We start from the raw sequence: 23,596 nt of genomic DNA, 5'->3' as shown, positions 1-23,596 counted from the left end.
GCCACTCTTATTTGGCGGCAGAACAAACTGTCTCATATGTCCTTTGAGGTGAGAGCTATGTGTTTCGTTTTAATGCCAACATCCCTAAATCTAGCTTCTTGGATAGAACAGGGCTCAGATTAGGTCAAGGAGATGCAGATACTGTGTGCTGTAGCTGAGGCCTCCTCCCCATGTCACTGAAAGCAGTTCAGGTTCAAACTAGATTTTATTATTTTGCAACTTGAAAAGGTCAACACGTGGAAGCCTAAGCAACAGGTAAAAGTCACCACAATCGCCCACCTTCAAATGTAAACGTGGCTTTATTTAATGCCTTTATCCATCAGCACAGAGTACCTCTTCCTTCCCGGGGTCCCCCTTTTCCTACAAAATAAGATGGCGGCATAAGGCACGCGCGCACTGTCCACATGACATCAGGGAGGGGCTTGGAAAAATGAAAAGTAAGCAAGAGGCATCCCCACAGCCCCAGATGGCCTCCGTCACCAACATCCACTGAATGACTGTCCCTGAAGCACAGAACTGGGAACCACCGCACAGCCAGTGTAGAACCCCAAACCAGACTAACAGCCAAGAAACCACAGCACAGGGACCAGCGGGTGACGTGAGGGATGGGATCGTCCATAAATAAAAACAAGAAACCAAGATGAGCTGCCCCCGTGCCCTCCCCAGCTGACCCTCCCTCATCTGGGCCTCTGGGTTTCACAACACAGCCTGACTCTGTCCCCAAGGGAAGAGAACACCGCCCCCTGGTGTCGGGCCCCTACCCAGAATTTGGTGTCTAGGGCTCTCATGGAGTGAGATGCCGGGCCTGGTGGTGGGTGGCAGGCGGGGGCTGCCCCTTCCCACTGCTATAGATACTCCAGTTCCAGGGCGTGCCTCAGAGCCTCTAGGTCAGCATGGCAGGATATCCTCCAGAAGGGCATGTTGTGCTACGGCAGAAAGCGTCTGGTTAGGCATGTTCATACAAGTTGCCCAGCCAGCCTGGAGGGTCCCAGAGCACCGGCAGGCCCCATGTGCCCAGCATCCCCCAGTGAGGCCCAGCCTCTCTGCTCCCCCAGGAGCACAGCAGGTGCAAAACATCTTGAGAGGCAGCCTCTGTTTGGGCGGCAGTAGATGGGTTGGGGTGACCCAGAGACTGGTGTAGGTTTGTATCGGGCCTTGAAAGAATGGGAGTTTCTGCTCTACTGGTGCCTGAAGAGGAGGGCATCCCAAGAAGGGTATTGCTGGGCCAGTGAAGAATGTCAGCTGGCTTCCTCTATGGCTTTCCAACTTGTTTCCTGAGAGAGGGTTTCTCACTGAACTCAGAGCTCAGCTAGACTGGGATCCACCTTTTTTTCTTAACGCCCCCTCCCAGTGCCCAGACACACACACACACACACACACACACACACACACACACACACACACACACACACACACTTTTTTACAAAGATATAGAGACCGTGAACTCAGGCCCTCATGTTCACGCGGCAGGAACCACCCCTCTATCTGCTGAGCCATCTCCCCAGCCCTGCGTGGTGAACTTAAAGTTTGGAAGACTTTCTTCCCAGAGTGCCCGTAGCCCTCCTGGAGCCTGGGCAGCTCCCTGATCTCTCCTCCGGCCCTGCCCTTCCTGCTGCGGCAGCACCCTTGCCTACAAATCTTCAGCTCACTTCTTTTCTCCCTGCTGCCTGCTCGGCTCACACGCTGTCCTGTCTTTGTTCATTTCTCAGTGAGGCCTGCCATGACCGCTACCTGGGCCTGTCACCTGCCCCCTCACCCGACTAATCCCTATGTCTAGTCTCTGCTTCATGCCCCCCCCAAGCTATTGTTATCTCCTGTCATGCATGTTGCATGCACTTCGGGTCCACAGTCTGTGTGCTGGCTGAGTCTGAGTGGTGGGTAGCATGCAGTAGGTGCTCAGTCTGTGTGCTGGCTGAGTGGTGGGTAGCATACAGTAGGTGCTCAGTCTGTGTGCTGGCTGAGTAGTGGGTAGCATACAGTAGGTGCTTAGCTAATACAGCCCTCATACTGGCTGCAGCATCAGAGGCCATTGTTCTGTGACAAGAGGGGACAAGGGCAATTGGAGGAAGAATATGGCAGCTGTGGGCCCTAGGTCAGGGGACCTAGCTGTGCTGGGAGGGACAGGACCGCAGTCATTCTGTCAGGGAGAGAATAGCAGGGCGGCCTCCTGGGCCTTGCTTCTTCTCTTTCCCTGAGGGACCCAAAACACATTTGCATTTCCTTGGGATCTGTTAAATGGCAGTGAGGGGAGAAAGCAGGTCCCTGAATTAAGTTTAGGGACATTAACTAGGAGCTTGCCTGGCCTTGGGGTGGGGGTGGCAGCTCTCTGGGGTGCTGTTGACAGGGCCAGATCCAGGGTCCGGGCAGCTGTTTCTTTTCCAAAAAGGCCCCTGTGCTCTGCTGGAGGCTGAGATCACAGATGTGGGATTGTCTTTTTCATTAGCCTAATGCTGCCTTTATTAGCTGGGAAGCGTTCTTGGAACCTGCTGGCCCTGAGCACGAAATAAAATGCCCGCACGTGCGTTGGCCCTGCTGATCCACAGTGTCCCTGGGGTCCAGAACCGGGCCAGGATGCCAGGGGCAGTGGCCAGGGCCATAAGGGGGATTTGTGGGAGGAAATTACTCAGGACGGATCTGCAAGAGTGAGCCGCCTAGGAGAGCAGAGCCCGTGTGTGTGTGTGTGTGTGTGTGTGTGTGTGTGTGTGTGTGTGTGTGTGTGTGTGTGTGTGTTGCAGGCGTGCCGCCCAAGGCCGCAGGTACCTTCTTGGCTCCTTGCTCTTCTTCTACCCCGTCACCTATCACGATGTAGACAGCTTTGCGGCCAAATCTCTGCATGATTCTCTCGAAGCAGCTCTCCTTGCCTGCGCGGAGTGGAGAGGAAGAGAGGAGATCAGAGCTCCGAGTTCCCACAAAGGATGAAACAGTGTAGGTGGCAGCTATCCAGGACAGCCACTGCCACCGTGTCATCTGTCCTACAGCAAGCTCAACACTGCCATTAGCTTCACTGGAAGGTGGCCAACTCCAGCCACCCAGAGAATCTGAGCAGCTTGTCCCAGGAAGAGCCTGAGTAGGGTTAGAAGGCAGGTTCTTGTCTATGACGCTGCTGTTTGGGCCTTGGCAACGTACACTAACAAAGAACCCGCTGTCCTGCCCCTTTAGTCCCTATTATTGCAAAATGTACAATAGCAAAAATGTTTATATTGTTGCCAAGTGTGTGGTGGGACAGGCTTGCCATTTCAGCTACCTGAAAGGCTGAGGCAGAAAAAACACAAGTTTAAAGCCGGCCCCCGGTACTAGGGTGTTGAAGGCCAGAGTAGTCAACTTAGTGAGCCCCTATCTCAAAATAAAAAATAAAGCTATGAGGACTGGGGATGTAGCTCAGTGGTAGAACTTTTGCCTAGAGTGAGCAAGGCGCTGAGTTCAATCCAGAACCACGGAAAATAATCATATTGTTATTTGCCCACAATGAAAAGTTAAAAAGAAAGGAAAATGAAGCCAGGTGGTGGTGGCGTACGGCTTTAATCCCAGCACTCTGGAGGCAGAGGCAGGTGGATCTCTGTGAGTTTGAGGCCAGCCTGGTCTATGGTCTGCAAGAGCTAGTTCCAGGACAGGATCCAAAGCCAAGAGAAACCCTGTCTCGAAAAAACAAAACAAAACAAATAAACAAGCAAAACAAAACAAAAAAGGAGCAATGACTTAGCTGGTAAGAATGCTTGCTGTGTAAGTATGAGGACCCGAGTTCAGATCCCAGCACCCATGTAACAAACCAGACATTGTCCTTTGCATACCCACGCATGCATGCTCACGCCACGCCCACATATGTGCATGCTGACGGGTTGCTGGCTTGCTGGCTGCCAGCCTAGCCTAAATAAATAAAAAACAAATGAGCCCAAGGTTCAGGGAGACACCTGATTAAAAAACGGAGTTGGAAGGAAAGCGATAGAGGAGGCTCCCTGATGCCCTCTGGCCTCTGCATACACAGGCATGTGTACGTCCGTGCACACATACATGTGTACATACAACACACAAAATGCATCATACACACACACAAAATAAAAGAATGCAATTTAAAAATAAATAAATAAAACCATCTCAACTAACTAGATTTTGTGTGTATGTGTGGTGTACGCATGTATGTTTGGGTGGGTGTGCATGGGTGCTCTTGCTCATGTGGGTGCTGTGGAGGCCAGAGGTCAATGTCCACTGTCTTCCAGATCTCTCTCCACCTTAGTTTTTTGAGAGAGGGTCTCTCACTGAACTTGGAGCTCTTCAATTCATCTAGGCTGGCTGGCTGTGCCTGCTCAGTCCTGGGGTTACAAGCATGTAAGCTATGCCTAGTTTGTTTTTTTTTTTTTGTGTGTGTGTGTGTGTGTGCTTTTGTTTGGTTTTCTTGAGACAAGGTCTTACTATGTAACCTTGACTGGACTAGAACTCGCTGTGTAGACTAGGCTGTCCTCAGACTCACAGGGATCCACGTGCCTCTGCCTCCTGAGTGTTGGGATCAAAGTCTTGTGCTACCATGTCCAGCGCTTTTTCGGGTGGTCACTGGGCATCTGAACTTGGGTCCTCATGTTACCCACTAGGCCTTCTCCCCAGACCTAGGTTTGTTATCTTTTCATAATTTATTATTTTTATTTTATATGTGCATTAGTGTTTTGCCTGCATGTACGTCTGTGTGAGGGTGTCAGATCCCCTGTAATTGGAGTAACAGATAGTGGTGAGCTGTCATGTCGGTGCTGGGAATTGAACTCTAGAAGAGGGGCCTGTACTGCTCAGCCATCTCTCCAACCTTTAGGTTTATTTTTTTCAGTCCTGTGCATTTGAAACATAAGAATTAAAAAGTGAGACTCCTCATAAGAAAAAGAAAGTCACCACCATTCCTGGATTTGTCGAGGAACTCAACTCAGCAACGGGCTGAGAGCAAACAGGGCTCTGATTCTTGTCTCTCCAGACCCATGCTCAGAGGTCAGCTCCATTGTTGGGGGGTCTGAGGGTTGTTTGAGGCCTGAGCCCTACTTGCTGGGGGTGAGAGTTCCTTCCGTGCCCGATTCCAGCCCCTCCTACCTGTCTTGGTAGCACTGTAGATGTTCTCAATGGGGAATACGGAGCCCAGGCCGTACAGCAGGACCTTGGCCAGGGCTGGGATCAGTTGCGTAGTGGTGACCAACACATTGACACAGTTGGGTCTGGGGAACAAAGGCAACTTTGTGTCAGACCCAAAGGCACTACCAGGTCATTCCTGAAGCCACGGGTGAGTTATAGCAGGATCTAGGGGCAGGGTATCATCTGGCTGGGCTGTCTTCAGGTAAGGTAAGTGCCCAGGGACACTGTCGCTGCTTCTGGCCTGAGGCTGCCTGACCTTGGTGTGCAGTGGGGTGGTGCCTTCCTCACTCATTCATTTATATGATTTTGAGACAGGATCTCCCTGTGTAGCTCTGGCTGGTCTAGAACTGGCTCTGTAAACCAGGCTGGCCTCGAACTCACAGAGATCTGTCCGCTTCTGCCTCCTGAGTGCTGGGATTGAAGGTGTGCCTCAGTTTCCTTCCTTAGAAGCAAGAATCTATTTTAAGAGCTGCAAGTTCATTGGTTACAAGGCTCCAGGCCATGCGACACAGCACAGATATGGGCCTGTCTGGACAGGTGAGGGCCGACTTCCACAGAATAGCACAGTTCTGAGCCTGAGGTAAGCGGTCTCAGCTACTCCCAGCAGGTGTCCACTGGGCCTTGAAGAGTTAAGTTCTAGCCCACCCTGGGAAAACAGCAACTGAGAGTTGGGAAGGCCCCTCCCCGTGTCCTGCCAAGTGAGGGAATGGAGATGTCACCACTGTGCACGGGGGAGGGGTGGCCACTTGCCGAGAGTTGATGAGGTTGAGGGCCTTCAGGGAATGGGTGAGCCAGAGGTCAGTCAGGGCCTCCAGCTCGGCGCGCAGCTGCAGCCACGTCTCTCTTTTGGGAGCGCCTATCAAGCCTGCAGTAAAGGGAATAAAGAGGACATTCTCATGTTAGAAAAAACTCGGGGGGTGCGGGGAGAGTAGCGGAGCTCAAATCATTCACGGTCAACTCAATTTCACCAATCTTCTTCATACTCAGAACATCCACTATTTATCCATCCAACTATCTGCCCAGCCACCATCTAACCCACCCAACTATCCACCTATCCATCCACCCACCCGCCCACCACCCATCCATCCATCCAACCACCCACCCACCCACCCACCTACCTTTCCATCTATCTACCCATCTAACCCACCCACCCACCCATCCACCCACCCATCCATCCATCCATCTACCCACCCATCTATCTACCCACCTAACCCACCCACCCACTCACCCACCCATCCATCTATCTACCCATCTAACCCACCCACCCATCTGCCCACCCATCCATCTGACCCACCCACCCACCTAACCTCCCTGCCCATCCACCTTCCCGCCCCAATCCATGCAATATTTCGAGATTGTCTTCTATGTGCTTAGTATTGTGTCAAGCACCGACTGTATGGAGCTGAAGGCTGGGACCATTAAGACGGACACAAAGACAGAGCAGAAGACGCTAATGACTAACTCTACTGGGCTCTTACTATGCACAGAGCATGGGCTTTTAGTGTGACCTCCTTCCTTTCATCCTCACAGAAGCCCCAGAGGGGGGCACTAATTGTGTTCTGTCCTTTAGATGCAGAACCAAGCCCTGCAAAGGGTTGTCACATTTGCTTAGCACAAGAAGAAAGAACGAAGGTAGTTCTGGCCGCTGCCTCTGGAGCCCTACCTGGATGTTTCTGAACATCCAGGCTTTCTCAGCCAGGCTTTCAGATGAAATCCAGAGTCTCTGGATGATCCTGTTGGAGCAGCCAGCCTCCCCTCCCCGCCAGGGCTCTAGTGTCTTTCTCTTCTAGCCTCAGGTGTGTGCCTACCTCAGGACCTTTGCATGCTCCATTACAGATCCCCGCTACTGTTTCCTTTTTGTCCTCCTCATCTTTTACCCAGATAAGTCCTCTACCAACGTCTCGGGTTAAGTCCCGCCAGTGTATCCTCGCTCAAGCCCTCGACCTCTTCCCAGGGCTTTGCGCTAGGATTTAAAAGTCCATGATCATGTGTTTGAGGTCTGTTTAGCCTCTGGGCTGTCTGCTCCCACAAGACAGGGCCAGGGGGAACTTGTGGGATATCATAGGGCCATCCTGGGTGACAGGGTGACAGACACATGCTTGGTGCTGAGCCTGTCTGTGCTGGGGGAGACTTACTGGGTCACAGTGCTGCCCTGTGTCCTGAGACAGCCGGTGCATGCATTTGTAAATAGTTTAAATTGTGGTGACTGTTCCAGAGACAGTCCTTGGTCCTCAAACTGCCTGACTTGGAGGGACCATGACCTGTCCTGAGTGGCAGCCTTGGTAGGTAGTGGGAGCGGACCAGGAATCTGTATTCTTCTAGGAGCAGATATAGTCTGCCATTAAGTGGCTTTGGTAGTGTTAAGAGGACTCCATGGGGGCCGAGTGTTCTGGGACAAGGTGTGACATCAAGGAAGCGAGGAGTGGTTGGGAGACATTTGTAACTACATTTGGGAGGCCAAGGCAGAAGGACCGCTGTGAGATCAAGGCTATCCTGGCTACACAGAAAGGCTATGTATCAAAAGCCAGCAAAGATTAGGGCGATGGCTCAGTAGTTAGCGTGCTTCCCCCATGCATGCCTGTGAACCCGAGTCCAGATGCCCAGCATCATGTAAAAAGTACCAGCCTGTAATCCCAGTGATTAGAGGCTGGGACAAGAGGGCCCCTGGGGCTTGCTGGCCAGCTCGCCCAGCCTAATTGCAAGCCTAGGTTCTGTGAGAGACCCTGTCTCAAAAAGTAAGGTGGGGAGTGATTGAGGAAGACAATAGATACCAGCTTCCACGTGCACATAAACATTACGTACCTGCATGCACTTATGTACACATCTATGAATACAGTGTGTGTGAGCACACTCACACATACACACACACATACACATCAAGCCAGACAGCCCACTGGTATTCTTGTAGTCATCCAGAATCTTCCAAAATCTTCCTGGTCCACAGCAGGGTCCAGGAGCACCTAGCTCAGTCTTCCGTGTACTCCCCCATCTCCTCCGTCTGGCTGGTCACTCACCACCCACGTTGTTGCGGTAGGTGTTATACATTTCCTTCACCCGGCGGTAGCGGAAGGCAAGTTTCCTCATCCAGTCCACGCCGCCATGCACGCCTGTACCCAGGCACAAGCTGGCCCCTGGTGCCGTGCTGTGGAAACCATCAGTGGAGAAGTTGTATGTGCTGGAGAGACAGGAGAGGGGTGGCATTAGTGTGGGGAGACCCAGGTCCCCGGGCCTGTGGTGTCCTTGGGGTATCCATGGATCCCTGAACGAATACACTCGGGGTGCCTGGATGTGGATCTAGAGGGGGCAGTTTCTCATTAGATTTCAAAGATGGCTGCATGCTTGCTGGGGCCGAGCAAAGCTCTTGCTTCTGTCTTTGGGCATCAGACTGCATCCCTAGACTCTGTTGGGGAACTACTGCCGCCCCTGCATGCAGTAGACAAGCTTGAGAAAGTCTCCATCATTGTCTCATGGAATTTTAGGCACCAGTGAACTGTACTCACTGAGGGCCAGAGTCTATAAGCTTGAGTCTGACCTTAATGGATTGGCACACCTCTCTCATCTCAAAATCTAAACAACACGCCTCAAATGTATTCACTTACGACAGGGAAGTCTTGAAGATAAGAGGGATAAGTAAACTGGCTCGTGTATCTTTACTTAAGTTTTAAACTTCGCTTAAATTTTGATCTTTTCTTAACCTTTAAACCTTATAAATTATACTCCCGAACCAACTCAGTCACAGGATCTCACAGATGTCAACATCTGTCTTTCTGCAATCAATCAATCAATCAATCAATCAATCAATCAATCAATCAAGTCATGTATTAACCACCTAGTATCTTTCATCTGTCAGTCATCTATTTCTTGATCATCTATCTATAATCTATCAATCATCAATCTTTCTATTATCACTCAGTCAATCATTATCTGTCATCTATCATCTAATACCTAGTAATCACTAATCTATTATGTATAACCATTTATCATCTATCTACCAGGTATCTATCCATCTATCAGCTATCTATCTATCTACCTACATACCTACCTACCTATCTGTCAAACCTCAATTAATCTGTCAATCATGTCTATTATAAAATCAGTCAGTTTTCAATCATCTGTCTGTATCACTATATCAAGCTATTCATCATTTATCAGTCATCTATCATTTATCATTATCATCTACCTACCTATCTATTAGCTATCAACTATTTCTCTATCTATATATCATCTATCTACCCACTTGCCTATCTATCTCATGGTAAGGACAATAAAATGGCCTCTCCTTTGAGTTTTATTCTTTCCCTAAACATCTCTCTGTCTATCAAATTCTGTGCTTAAAATCTGGGACTAGGGGATGGTTCAGTGGGTGAATTGCTTGCTGAGCAAGAAAGAGGACCTGAGTTTGGATTCTCACCACCCATGAAGAATGCAGCTTATGGAGGCCTGTGACCTCAGTGCTGGGGGGTGCTTGAGAGGCAGAGACAGGAGGCTCCTGGGAGTGTTGGCCAGTTGACTTAGCCGAAATAGTAAGCTCAGGTTTATTGAGAGATCCCGTATCAAAAATAAACTAAAACAAAGTGGAGAATGAAGAGGAGGACATGTAACCTATGGCTCTACACACGCATGCTCAGATGAACATACCCACACATGCAGGCTCAGATGAACATACCTGCACACAGTAAAATTAATTTAAAAAAATCAATGTTGGCTTATTCTTTTTGTGGTAAAGCCAAGAATCCAGTTTGACTTGTGCTGGGGTCTCTAAGTGGGGAGGGAACTCCTCAGCTTGGAGCAGAAGTTGGGGGCAGTCTATGCTATAGACAATGAGAGCATCCATTTCTCTCTTAGGCTACTGTGAACACATCTGGAGTTAAGCCAGTGTCAAGCATACACCCTACCACCGAGTTCTAGCCCTAGTCTCTATTCTTGTTAACTTACTGTGACAGGATCTTGCTAGGTTGCCCAGGCTGGCTTTGAACTCACTCTGCAGTCCAGGTAGGCTTTATTCTTGCCAGCCTTCTGCCTTAGCCTCCCAAGAGTGGGCAAACACTGTATCGCTGAGCTATGCCCAAGCACAGAAGAAGTTTTGACTCCCTAAATTAGACAAGATCTCTCGACATAGCCCTGGCTGTCCTGTAACTCATGATGCAGACCAAGGCTGGTCTCAAACTCATAGAGATCCTCCTGCCTCTGCCTCCCGAGTGCTAAAATTAAAAGCATGAGCAGCCATGCTTGGCTAGACTCCCCAAATCCTTACCTTAAATCCTGGCCATTGTCATCAGACGAGACATCATCCACGTGGATCTGGTCACAGTCCTGTGGAAACATGATAAGGACAAAGGCGTGCCAGTTAGTCTGAAGTGGAGCTGATTGATATTTTGGTTTGATTTTTTTTTTGAGACAGGTCGAATGTAGCCCAGGCTGACCTTGAACTTGGTATGTAGCAGAGGATGACTTTGAGCTTCTGATCCTCTGCTTCCAATTCCCGAGTGTCAGATTATAGGTGTGCACCACCACATCTACTTCATGCTGTGCTAGTGACAGGACCAGGGTGTCAGGCCTCCTAACCAAACACCAACAACTGGGCTACGTCCCGGCCTAGCGCCTTATTTATTTATTTATTGGTTTTTCAAGACAGAGTTTCTCTGTGTAGCCCTGACTCCTGGTTGCTCTGTACACCAGGCTGGCTTCAAACTCACAGAGATCCGCCTGCCTCTGCCTCCCGGGTGCTGGGATTAAAGGCGTGTGCCATCTTCCCCCCAATCCCCCAGCTGGCGTTCGTTTTAAGAGTGTGTCCTCAGATGAGGGAGGGTGAGCACTGGAGCTGGCATTCTTGGGGGCTGGTCTGGGTTTTGTCCCGAAAGTTTAGGGCCTTGCCTTAAGTATAGGCTGTTTTTCTCTTTGGTTCCCATATGAATAAGCACATGGTCACAAGGAGATACCAGGTAAGTGACCGGCTCAGCTGAGTGACCTTTGCAAATGAAAAGGAGGTAACTAGTGTGGCTTTGGGGGACACCAAGGCTCCCCAAGTCTCTAGGAAACGGTGTCACCTGGTCATCAGGTGGGTGCTAGTTAACTTTCACAACACAGTGAGATTTGTTGCATCCAGGCTCTGCAGGTTACCGTGTGCCTTAGGTTTCCCTTCTGTCCTTAATCCCGCATTACCAACCATGTGGACCTGAGGACATCATAAAGCAAGATGCACAGATCTCGGTCAACCCAGAAAGTTCTGTGAACAGTGCTGCTCTAGGAAAAAGGAATATGTCAACATCTGACTTCTGGACTGGCTCAGTGAGGTTTTTTCCAGGGAAGGGCTTGTTAGCTGGCTTAGCTGTATAGCCCATTCTATGCTGCAAAGTATGTGTGTGTTCGTGCATGCTAACTCATATGTGCACACACTCTTGTGCACTCACCCATGCAGGTGCATATAGTGGCTGATGTCTGATGTCGGAATGGCTTTCATCTTCCTCTTCTTCTTCTTCTTCTTCTTCTTCTTCTTCTTCTTCTTCTTCTTCTTCTTCTTCTTCTTCTTCTTCTTCTTCTTCTTCTTTTTAGAAGAATTGATACTTTCTTTCATTTATTTATTTATTTTATTTTTATGTGCATTTGTGTTTTGCTCGCATGTATGTCTCTGTGAAGGTGTTGGATCCTCTGGAACTGGAGTTACCGAGCTACGATCTATGTGGGTGCTAGAAATTGAATTTGAGTCCTGTGCCAAGAGCAGCCACTGCTCTTAACAACTGAACCGTAGGTCCAGACCCTCCCAAAGTATTTTTTGAAGTGATTGCCCATATTTAAAGTAAGGGGACCTCTTTCTGAGTTCCAGCACCATGTCATTTGGAACTGATCTTTGGCTGTGCCCCAGGGCCTGGAGGTCCATTTGCAGTTTCTCCCATTTGGCTTAGCCTCACGTGACCATACAGTGTTTATCTGGCTCTTCCCCTCATAGCTGGCCTGTATGAGGAAGGGTCCCAGGACCAGCCCTCCTGACAAGCTGGTGAACAGCTCTCTTCTCCTGAGATAGAGTCTTACGTAGCCTGAGTTGGTCTCTGACTCACTATGAAGTCAAGAATGATCTCCTGCCTCCACCACCCGAGGGCTGGGTATACAGTACAGACATGTGCCACCAAAGTTTTTTATGTGCTAGGGATGGAACCAAGTTTCATGCACGCCACGCAAGCGTTCTGTCAACTGAGCAGCATCCCCAGCCCCTGGATGATTGGCATTTAAGATGCAAGGCTGACTCTACAGACTCAGGCACAGAGGACACAAAGTGAGCACCCGGCATCTCACAGCGCACTGAAAACCTGGCACAGGATGCCCTCTCAGGCCCGAGAGCCCTGCTGGGGTCAGCGCCCCATATCCCTACCCTCCTCCCCTGGCAGGTTCCCAGGGCTTCCCTGACGTCAGGGGAAAGGCATGCGAAGAGGCTCTGCTTTTCTCATTTGTGAGGGGATTGTCGGGGGCGCTAAAGTGTGACAACAGTAGCGATCACATTTCGAACTTCATAAAACGCCGTGACACTCGCTAGACGCTACCTCATACTCCACCAGCTGACTTGGATCAAGTTACCCTCCAAGCCAGTGGCGCCAGGGTCACCGGACAGTGCAGAGGGCAGGGGACCTGACTGAGCTTTTGTGGAGGCAGACTGGTGTCCCTGATTATGCTGTGCGCCCTCCAAATGTGGGGCAGTACTCAAAGATGAACTCACTATATAGCACATTCTCAGGGCCTGTGGGGAAATTCTGGTCTATCTCAGGTCAAAGAGGGAGGGACTACCCTGTGAAGGGTTTTACTGGGACCAACCGGCAAAGACAGGCAAAGGGGTCCTACGGCCTTGACACCTATGGTAAGGTGATGTGGGCTAGGGAATCTGGGCAGCGAACAGTCATTCAATGTCAGCTTATTGATGCAGAGAGAAACAGGGGTACCCCTCCCCTTCCATCGACGGGAACAGAGTGGACTGAACGGTTCCCGTTTGGGGAACTCCAACCTCATAGCCCAGAAGACAAGGGCAGGCCTTGAGTGTGCTCGCAGGATTCCAAGGCGTCTGGAATAGTGGAGAAGTGGCTAAGGAGGAGACATTCACTGTGGAATGTGTGTGATAGCAATCCACTAAAATACGTGCTATTTTAAAAGGACAAAGAACAATCTAGAAGTTTATATGTCTGGGAGGAAACAGCAGCTCCACAGGGAAGAAGCTGGGGTTGGCCCGGTGGGCGGTGTAGGGATTAGCCTAACTTAAATGGTGTGAACAAATTAATGGTAAAGATAGCAATAGCTACGAGAGCTGGGGTGTGGCCCAGCCGGATGTCCTTGTGTAGTGTGGGCAAGGTTCTGAGTTTAGTCCCCAGGGCCATCGTCACCACCACAACAAAACGAAGGCTGGGGAGTGGCCCAGTGGCATAGTGTTTGTGTTGTGAGGATCTGGTTTTGTTCCTCAGAACAGAAAAAAAAAACAGTGAAAACAAATATGGGTGTGTGCATGCACACACACACACACACACACACGAGGAGGGGCAGGGATTATCGGTATATGCATTGCTTTTGAATAAATGATTGAGGAGGAGACCATACCTGACTGTTTTTTGTTTGTTTGGTTTTTGGTTTTTCTGTAGCCTGTCCTGGAACTAGCTCTTGTAGACCAGGTTGGCCTTGACTTGAACTCACTGGGATCCACCTGTCTCTGCCTCCCTGAGTGCTGGGATTAAAGGTATGTGCCACCACTGCCCGGCTTGACGTGTTCTTGAGCTGTCACCGAGGCAGGGACTCTGTTCAGCCCTTCATTCAGATAAGAGACACTCTCATCGTCCCAGCTTACGTGGGAGAAAATGAAGCAGTGAGCACTGGTGCCTGTTAGGGGTTGAGCTATCCCCTTCACAAAGAAGCAGAGTTGGAGCCTTAACCTCCAACGTCTGTGAGGTTATCTTTATTTGGAAATCGGCACAGCAAATGACCCTGATGAGTCCTTAGGTTTGGACAAAAGGGAGATTTTTGTCTTTGCCTGGATCACCCTACACGCGCCTAGCTTGGTCTGGTTTGGGAAGCTAGGCGGGTCAGGCAGTGGATGGGAGAAACGTGCTGATTCTGATAGAGACCAACACACACAGAAGAAGGAACATGACAAAGCTGGGGTGATATCCGCGCGCTGAGGCATGCCCGAGATCACCAGAGCAGGGCGCATGTGTCCCTCACAACCCTGGTTTGGCCATAGCAGACTGGCTCCTGTAGAGACTGCAAGGTTTGCACACAGCATTTGGGGCTTTCTGCCTGGGAGATGTGTCTGCTTCTCCACTTAATTTATGATTGTTGTCTTCGTCAGCACAGACCTGGGGGTGCTTATTCTGTACTTTGAGTTGGAATTCAATAGTTCATTATTCATCACTAAGTCACCCCAGCTCTGGCCATTGGGGACCCTTTCAGTTTCATCTTGTCCCTTTGACATAAGGCATCATTGGGTTTTGAGAGCTTCTTTAGTTTCTAGTGATCCACCTGTCCCCCCCATCTTTTAAGCATACCCCATTAGTGTCACCACTACAACCAGCTGTTGTATTTTCTTTCTGTCCTTCCCTTCCATCCCCTTCCTTTCTTCTGATGGCCTTGAACTCACTGTGCAGTCCAGGTTGGCCTCACAATGTAGTCCAGGCTGATCTTAAATGCCTGCTCCCGCCTTCTGAGTGCTGAGATTATTACAGCGGTGCACCGCCACGTCTGGCTCTCACTTTCTCACCGTAGGAAATGCTTACAGTTCATTGTTGACTCCCTGCCCAGCTCCAGAGTCACCTTAAGTCAAGGACCTTATGTTGAAGAAAGGGGTGGGAGGCCAGGTTCTGGGTACTGGGTGGTGCATTGCTGCTGGGGTGTCAGCGTTTCGATCCTTAGAAGACAGAGCAAGTTTGTCAGCTTGGCCTTTTAAACCCAGAAACACAGCTAATGAACATGCCTGCTTGCGGGTGTTAAGAGGCAAGTGTTGGGTGCTCAGTTAGTGGCTCACATCCCAAATATGCTGGATGTGGCAGAGGTCAGCACCTTCCTTGTCCCTACCCGGTCTTTACACATCTTCCCTGTGAGGTCTGCCTCCTGGGATGTGAGGACCATTGTCCTTGCTTCTGGCCTCACCTCTACGGTCTGTCCTCCACTGGGCAGTCATGGATAGTCTCTGAACCACGTTCTGAGGTTCAAAGGGTCCAGTGCTTCCAACCCCTCTTAGAATGTGACCCTGAGCCCCACACTGGCCCCCAAGCTGTACCCCATAGTGTACCCCACCTTCTGCTTCTTCTATTTTAGCTCTGTTGCCTCCTTTCTGTTCCTGGAGCCACCAATTTTGACCGTGCCTCAGGCCCTTGGCACTGCCGTTCCTTGAGTCTGGAAGACCCTCCACATACACACAGGCCCCCCTCTCACCGACCTTAGGTCTCTGCTCAAATGCCTGAGGGGGCGCCTACTGGATAGGGTGTGATGGTTAGTTTTATTTTTAATAATTTATTTATTTGTATTTTATGTGCATTTGGTGTTTTGCCTGCATGCCTGTCTGTGTTAAGGTGTCAAATCCCCTAGTAAAGGAGTTCCAGATAGTTACCAGCTACCCTTTCTGAGCCATCTCGCTGGCCCCAGGAGTTCTAGTTAAACGGGCTTTTCATTTGAATTTATCCCCACCTCTTTCAACACAGATTAAGTCTAAACAAATGAGTTAAGCTGTGCCCAAAGCTGCTTCCTGCCCCTTTTCCTTGCATCTTGTTCAAGGGTTCAAGAGCTCAGGAGTAAACATCCCAAGTGTATCCCCTACTCCTTTCTGTAAACCATGGGTCCAAGGAATGTAAATTCTTTTTTAAAAAGCTCTCACCCTGGCCCTGCTGCTTATTTTTGTTGCCCCAAGAGGATCTGTACCAGTCTGCCTCAATGAACATATTAGCCAAAGGCGTTTCAGGAGGAAGAAGAGGCCACCAGGTTTTACTGGAATAGCAGAACCACCATCCCATGTGATTGGAGCAAGGACGGACGAGGGCCAGCAAGATCACCCTGACAAGAGTGTTTCCCCAAAGGACACCGACTGACTACAATTCTGTACTTTCCCAGGAGTCACTAGGAAATGATTCGAGTCTCTAAAAGAGACGGGAGAGCTAGGGGATGGCTCAGTGCTTGAGGACTCTGTTCTGCCAATGAACCCCATATTCTACTCCCAGCACCTGCTTCAAAGTGCTCCAGCACTAGGGGTCTGCTGCCCTCTGCTGGCCTCTAAGGGCATCTACAGTCATATACACGCACATACATAAACAAAATAAAAATAAAGTCTTTTTTGAAAAGGAGCTGGGCAGGGGTGTCGCACGCCTTTAATCCCAGCACTCAGGAGGCAGAGGCAGGCAGATCTCTGAGTTCCAGGTCAGCCTGGTATACAAGAGCGACTCTGTAGACTCCAGGATAGCCAGGGCTATAGAGAGAAGTACTGTCTTGAAAAGCAAAATCAAAATAACAAACAAATAAACAAACCCCACAAAAACCAAAATATACAAAAAAAGGTAAATATTTCTGACAGAGCTAGCACCCCCCCCCCAGTAACTGTGACAGTGAGCGCTGGGTGCTGACCTCCAGGTCATTGAAGAACAGGTGTGTGTCAGCGAGGTTGAAGATCATCTCTTCCATCATCAGGCCGATGCGCACTGACGTCGTGGTGTCCTGTGGGAAAGAGAAGGGACGGTTTAGTACACGCTTGGCCTCTTGGCCTCAGCCCACCCCTCCACCCCACTCCACCCCTGCTTGCTCTGGAAGGCAGAGGGTGTCCACGTTCTTCTGAATGGCTCACAACTCCTGTGGTTGAGAATATGGCCTGGGGGGAGAATGACTTGTTCACACCAGGGGAGAAGAGGTGGATACTGGAAATGACACCACTCTAGAGTGATGGTGACAAGCAATTACAGCAAGGACAGAAGCAAGTTCGTCAGAGTGTAAGGAAGCTAGCTGAGCATGAGCCAGTGATCCAGCGAGCAGTGTTCCGTCACCTTTCCCGCCTTCAGGTTCCTGCCCTGACTTCCTTCAGTGAGGGTCTGTGATCCGGAAGTATAAACCAAATAAACGCCTTCCTTCCCTAAACTGCATTTGGTCATGCTATTTATCACACAACAGAACCCAGACTAGAACACACCATAAATGAGAAGTGGACTGGGGGCTGGGGACATGGCTCAGAAGCAAAGGACTTGCCATGCAGGAGTGAGGACTTAAGCTTGATCCCCAGAATGTACATAAAAAGTCCGGCAGTTGTGCAGGTTTATAATCCCAGTGTGTGTGTGTAGGGAGAGGCCTGTGGCCAGCCAGCCCAATTCATGAGCTCGAGGCCAGCGAGAGACCCTGTCTCAAACCAAGGTGAATAGTGCCAAAGGAAGAACAGCATAGGTTCTTGGCTGCCATGCACACTTGCACCTGTGTTCCTGAGTACCTGCATGCGCGCGCGCGCACACACACACACACACACACACACACACACACACACACACTCCTCCCAGGAAGCCCTCCTGCTATAAAGTAAACAATTCCTCAAACAAACCCCTTTTGACTTTAAAAATAAAACAAAATAAAAAATAAAACAACAAAAAGGAGAACAAAGGAAATGTAGCTGCTGATCTTGGTTTCACACACACATGCACGTACACACATGCATGCACGCACACACATACACACACTGCACACACACATGCACACACACACATGCATGCACGCACACACGCATGCACACCCATGTGTGCGCACACCCACACAGATGTGGAGAACCAGACCAGGTTGGTGCCTTTGGCCAAGCACCTCATCAGGGCTCTGCCTCCCATCCAGGGTCTGGCCAGGAGGTGGCAGACAGGGACTCTGGTTGGAGAAGGCAACTGAGAACAAACCTCTTGTGCCTGGAGGAAGTCGCCGCGTCCCAGGGAAGGTTGTGGTCACCTCTGTGCCACTGCTCGTCCCTTGGAAAAGGCAAGGCTGATGTGCACCTGGCTGTGAGACTGCTCTCTTGAACAGGAGGGGAGAGGAAGGCTGCCATATAGGCCCAAAAAGACTGACTCAGAAAAGCAGGACAAAACAATCATTGCGTGTAAAAACCACTTCCCTGGGGTGTGGTGTGGTGTGGTGATGGTATGTATATAGTTAGAGGAAGGCGAATCAGAGATCGTGACTGGCCGATGACGGTAGGACATGAGTAGGAGCTTTGTGTGCGTGACCACGGCAAAGGTGAGGGATGGGACCTTCTTTCTGTTTTTTGACAGGGCCTCATTTGCCCAGGCTGGCCTCAAACTTATTGTGTAGCCAAGGCTGGTCTCAAATCCCTGATCCTCTTCTTCCACCTCCCAAGTGCCAGGGTTGCAGGCGTGTGCTACCTTGCCTGGCCTTTGTAATGGATTTATTCTTTTGTAATGGATTTATTCTTTTGGTGCCGGGAGGGAACCCAGGGCCTTTGTACATGCCAGGGCTGGCCCTAGCCTTGAGAACTAATTTCTCTCTCTCTCTCTCCCCTCCCTTTTTATCTCAAGAAAGCGTTTCTCTGTGTAGCCCCCCTAGCTGTCCTCGTACTTGCTCTGTAGACCAGGCTAGGCTGACCTCAAGCTCAGAGATCCACCTGCCTCTGCCTCCCAAGTGCTGGGGTTAAAGGCCTGGTGCCACCACTGCCCAGTTCCACTTTGCTTTTTTTAACCCAGGAGAAAAGGTCTTACTCATTACTGTTTGAATGTGAAAAGCCCTCACAGGCTCAAGTGTTTGAACATTTGGTTCCCAGTCAGAGATGCTGTTTCGGAAGGCTGGAGACCAGGAGTGGGTCACTGGGGTGGGTGTTAAGGTTTGACAGGCCCCACTTCCTGTCTGATATCTGATGGAGGAGACCATGTGGCCATCCATCTCAGGCGCCCGCTTCCACACCTTCCTGGCCTCAGCGAACTGTGTCCCCCTTACACTGTGAGCCAAAGTGACCCCTTCCTCCTTCACTAAGTTGCTTTTTATCAGGTATTTGGTCACAGCCAGGTCAAAAGCCACCCATACGCTCCTGAACGAGGGGACCTCCCAAGAGATGCTCCGTCCAGAACTGAGGGCAAGTTGCCAAACCCTGGACCTAAGTCAACCTTGCAGCTGAGGAAGACAGAAAGAGTGAGATAGAAAACCCAAACCTCAGCAGAAAGAAGTCTGCCAGTCTTCCTCGTGTTAAAATATCTTAGGGTCGGGAGATGGTTCAGTCAGCAAGTCCTAGCCATGCACGCTGAGTTTACATCCCCAGCACCCATGGAAAGGCTCAGCCCAGTGGCTCATCTGTAACCCTAGTGCTGGCCGCGGGCCAGAGACAGGTGGGTTCCTGAAGCTCACGGGTCAACAGCACATGCGTGTATTCACACATGACCTCATATATGTATGTATTATATGTATAAAATCGTATATACGTACATACCCCCACAGACATACCTGCACACACTTAATATTTTTTAAAATGATGGCTAAGTTACGACAAAACCAGAATTCAGGTATGAAAGCTGTAGGAAAACTTCCCATGCATCTCCCAGTGCCCGCTGGGTGAGTCCTGAACACCCACCATGACACACCCGCTTGCTCTGCGGCTTTTGGTCACACAAGAAGCAAACAGTGTGACCCGGGCAAGTGTGTGGCAGCTTTCTTACTACATTTTCAGATCCACACGGGCCTCGTGTCAGCGATGGTGCACAGAGGGTTCACCAGTCCGGCGTGAGTGTGAACACCTCACCCAGGGTCCCTGTGACACTCTTACCCCGCGGGCTCCTGATGACCCACGGTGCAGCCTGTGACGGCAGGCATAGGAGAGGCACTTACTTTCCAGACCATCACATACTCTTTGGATTAAGGCAGAAGTCCAGTGGTTAACTTGCTAAACAAGCAACATCAGACACGGCTGACTTGAAAAACAAAGAGCGATTAAAACCAGAGCAGGAGAAGAAAGGGCGAGTGGAGAATGAGTTTAGTGCGGAACATGCCCCTGGAAGGGCTGTGCTGGGCAGGGTGGGGAGGAGGGAATGCCATCGCTGGCCTAGTGTGCTTGCGGGTGGCTGTTACCCTGAGAAGGCAGAAACCTGGTCCAGACTTGGCAGATTTTTCCAGTGAGCCCTAAGGTTTTGCGGGTTTCAGGAATTGACTTTGATGTCATCGTGGTGGTCTGTGCATGCCTGGGGTGGGGGGTTAGAGAGGAGAGGTGGGACAGCCCTGGGACAGAGACAGCACTCTGGATCCCCACGAAGCAGGGGGACCCACTTCCAATGCCTTCTTGATAGAATTCTTTTAGTTAGGGGAGGGGGTTTCAACCACCAGCCTGGCAGCTGTTAGGCTATCCTGTGATGCCTGGTTGTATTTCTTGGGTGGAAGAGAGAGGGTAAAACAGTAAAAAAAAGGAAAGTCTTTCCTAAAACAAAATCTATCTGAGGTAAAACAAGTTAAGAAAGAAGGCAGAAGGGAGTGGCTTGGAGAGCTTTTGAAATATGAATGCCGAGTTACTCAGTGTGAACGCAGCAGTTAGTTCCTGGGGCTAGGGAGATGGCGGCTCAGTGGCCACACTACCTGCTGCCCGTCCATGTCAGGTGCTCGGCACCCATGTCAGGTGGCTCACAATCACCTGCGGGTCTGGCTTCAGGAGATTTGAGTCTCCTGTCTTCCGAGGGCGCCTGCACATGCATGGTTCACACACGTACACCAGCCATACACCATCACAGCTGCGGGGGCAGGGGGAGGCTGATCTGGCAGGATGTTACACAGAACGGCAGCCATCTGCCTAGTCACCCACAGCAGATTTATTAGGGTGTGTGGATCCCACTGTGACATGTCTCAGGCACTGGGACTCACAGAGATCCACCTGCTTCTTGTAGTAGGGAGGTGAGCAGGCCTGCTTTTCGTCCCACCTGGCTCCCGCACGGCTAGCATAGCCCCAGAAATAACCACTCCACTCCCTGAATATGTCTTTGCAGAGGCGATAACATAAAACAAAAGACTTTACTTCTACTACAATGAGGGCAATGATCATGTTTCTTTTGATAAATGCCTATTTTGAAAAAGGAGTTGTTTGCTTTTTAATATTTAAGTGGGGGCCAACAAAATGGCTTCATGGGTAAAGCCATTTGCTGTGTTAGCCTGGTAACTTGAATTTGATTCTTGGCTTCAAACAAGGCTAGAAGGAGAGAACCAACTCTACAGAGTTGTTCTATGACCTCACACGCAGACATAACACAACACACACACAAACACACACACACACATGGACGCATACATGCAGACATACCATACACACACCACACACATACATACCACACACACAAGCAAGTCACACGATACACACACATATCCCATACACAGTGCACACACACACATGCAAACACACCACACACACACACACACACACACAACTCATCCACTGGCCTTCAGCTCTTTAGATGTGTTTCTGAAAGATTGCTGATGGATGGTTAACAACTTCAGTGGGCTGGTTAAGTTTTCTTCTTGTGCTTCTGGATACAAGGCCTCTGTATGTACCAGGCAAGTGATCCACCAATGAACCTTACCCAGGCCACAAGTGGCCACATCAACACTGCTGTCGCTTGTTTGCAAGGTACCTGGAGAATACATAGTCTGAGTGTTCCAGCAATTCAACCAGGGGGTTTTGTCTTAGCTTTGTGTGTGTGTGTGTGTATGCATGTGTGCGTGTGATAAGCATGTGTGATGTGTTTGTGGGTGTATGGGTGGTATGCATGTTGTATGTGTATATGGTACATATGTATGTGTGCTGTATATACACGTACATGCATGTGTTCAGGTGTGTTGGCGGTATGCATGGTGTATGTGTATATGGTACATATGTATGTGTGCTGTATACACACGTACATGCGTGTGTTCAGGTGTGCAGGTGTGTTGGCGGTATGCATGGTGTGTGTGTATATGGTACATATGTATGTGTGCTGTATATACACGTACATGCATGTGTTCAGGTGTGTTGGCGGTATGCATGGTGTATGTGTATATGGTACATATGTATGTGTGCTGTATATACACGTACATGCGTGTGTTCAGGTGTGCAGGTGTGGAAGGCAGAATTTGACCTGGGGCATCTTCCTCTATTACTCTCCACCTTACTTTTGAAACAGGGTTTCTCACTAAACCTGGGGCTCATTGCTTCAGTTAGGGTGACAGGACAGTGAGCCTTGGGGATCCTGTCTCTACTGCCTGCCCCCCTCCCCAGAGCTAGGGTTACAGATATGTGCTGCCATTTCTGGCTTTACGTGGGTGCCAAGGATCCAAGCTCAGGTCTTCACGCTTGCGTGGTACACTCACTTCTCATGGAGCTTCCTCTCCAGCCCCCAGCCCAGGGCTAACAGTATTTCCAGAGGGGGCCTTCCTGGGTATCTGTGTCTCTAATCTCCACCCCCGAATGCCAACAGCAACTTTCCCCCTTTCCCCCAGTGATGACAGCCACAGATGTCTCCAGACTTGGCCCAACAGGCCCCAAGAGCCAAGTCGCTCCAGCTGAGAAGCCCCACTCCAAAGGCCTCTAGATGAGGAAAAGTGCGGTTCTCAGCTCGCAGCGTTAGCAGCCAAGTCTGGAGTCACAGAGTGGAAAACCCTGAAACGAAACTAGCTTTCTAGCTCACGCACAAACTGAATTACATTAGAAACAAAAATGAAAAAACCACAAACAAACCCAGGTCTGGGGCTGGGGCTCAGCTGGTAGAGTGCTTGCTTAGTTTGCACAAAGCCTGGAGTTTGATCCCCAGCACCAGATAAACCTAGAGTGTGGTGCCATCTTGTAATTCCAATGAGGTGGAGTCTCAGGAATTCAAGGTCATCTCTGACTATCTAGTGAGTTCCAAGCCAGCCTGGGCTATAGGAGACCCTGCCACCACCACTGCCTCCCCATATGGAAATCTCCCACCCACCAAGGCAGGAGGTGCCTCTTGTGTGTCTCAAGGAGGAAGTGAGACACGGCAGTTAGAAGCAGCGACACTGAGAACCCTGGGTGCCTACTGGCACCCTGCCTGTGTTTTCTGAAGGTGATCTGGGGCCGCCCACTTAACTTCATGCCCCTCATCCTGACTGAGTAGCCACAGCACCCGCTTCCCAGAGGTGGGCCATTAACAACAGTCTGGTCACAAGAAAAGTACTCTGTCATTGGGGTTGGCTAGGCTGCACCCTGGGTCTCTCTGACCACACCTATACTATGAACTTGGTTCTTCCTTCCTCAGGTGCCATCCAGACAAAGGTTTTGGGGCAGAGGGAGGGCGCCACCACAGGCTTTCCTCTCCTGCCAGGACCCAGGCTGCCCAGGAGCCAGGCTTATGTCCCTGAGTGGTGTTGTCTGGGCTTGCCCACGCTTCCTACACAGGGTGGGTGTCAGGCCAACTCTGAAGTTGGCTCATAGCCCGCTGCCTGCGGTCACCTCGCTTCTTCTTCTGCGTCAATTACCCTGACAACCCCAACTTCAGGATGATATACTTCAGCACCTACTTTGGTATGAAGACCCCTCTTT

The 23,596-nt window shown here is 50.2% G+C and overlaps 1 protein-coding gene across 3 annotated transcripts in view; it reads right to left on the bottom strand.

Annotated features, from left to right (window-relative positions):
* Positions 1-283: 283 nt before the first annotated feature.
* The window catches only part of Eya2 (EYA transcriptional coactivator and phosphatase 2), a 149,869-nt gene continuing 126,556 nt past the window's right edge, over positions 284-23,596 (bottom strand). For 2 of the 3 annotated variants that reach the window (XM_075963101.1, XM_075963102.1), the window contains exons 10-16: positions 16,684-16,773; positions 10,358-10,416; positions 8,118-8,278; positions 5,854-5,968; positions 5,065-5,186; positions 2,761-2,861; positions 284-926 (exon numbers count right to left, since the gene is read on the bottom strand). In XM_075963101.1, the coding sequence (XP_075819216.1) occupies positions 846-926; positions 2,761-2,861; positions 5,065-5,186; positions 5,854-5,968; positions 8,118-8,278; positions 10,358-10,416; positions 16,684-16,773 (729 nt within the window). In that variant the 3' untranslated portion in view covers positions 284-845. The remainder of the gene's footprint in view (positions 927-2,760; positions 2,862-5,064; positions 5,187-5,853; positions 5,969-8,117; positions 8,279-10,357; positions 10,417-16,683; positions 16,774-23,596) is intronic. The other variant, XM_075963103.1, reaches the window with a different exon arrangement.

This window comes from Microtus pennsylvanicus, chromosome 2, assembly GCF_037038515.1.
Source record: "Microtus pennsylvanicus isolate mMicPen1 chromosome 2, mMicPen1.hap1, whole genome shotgun sequence".
Taxonomy (NCBI): domain Eukaryota; kingdom Metazoa; phylum Chordata; class Mammalia; order Rodentia; family Cricetidae; genus Microtus; species Microtus pennsylvanicus.
The sequence above is the reverse complement of the archived record's forward strand: the minus strand, read 5'-3'. Positions and strand labels throughout refer to the sequence as shown.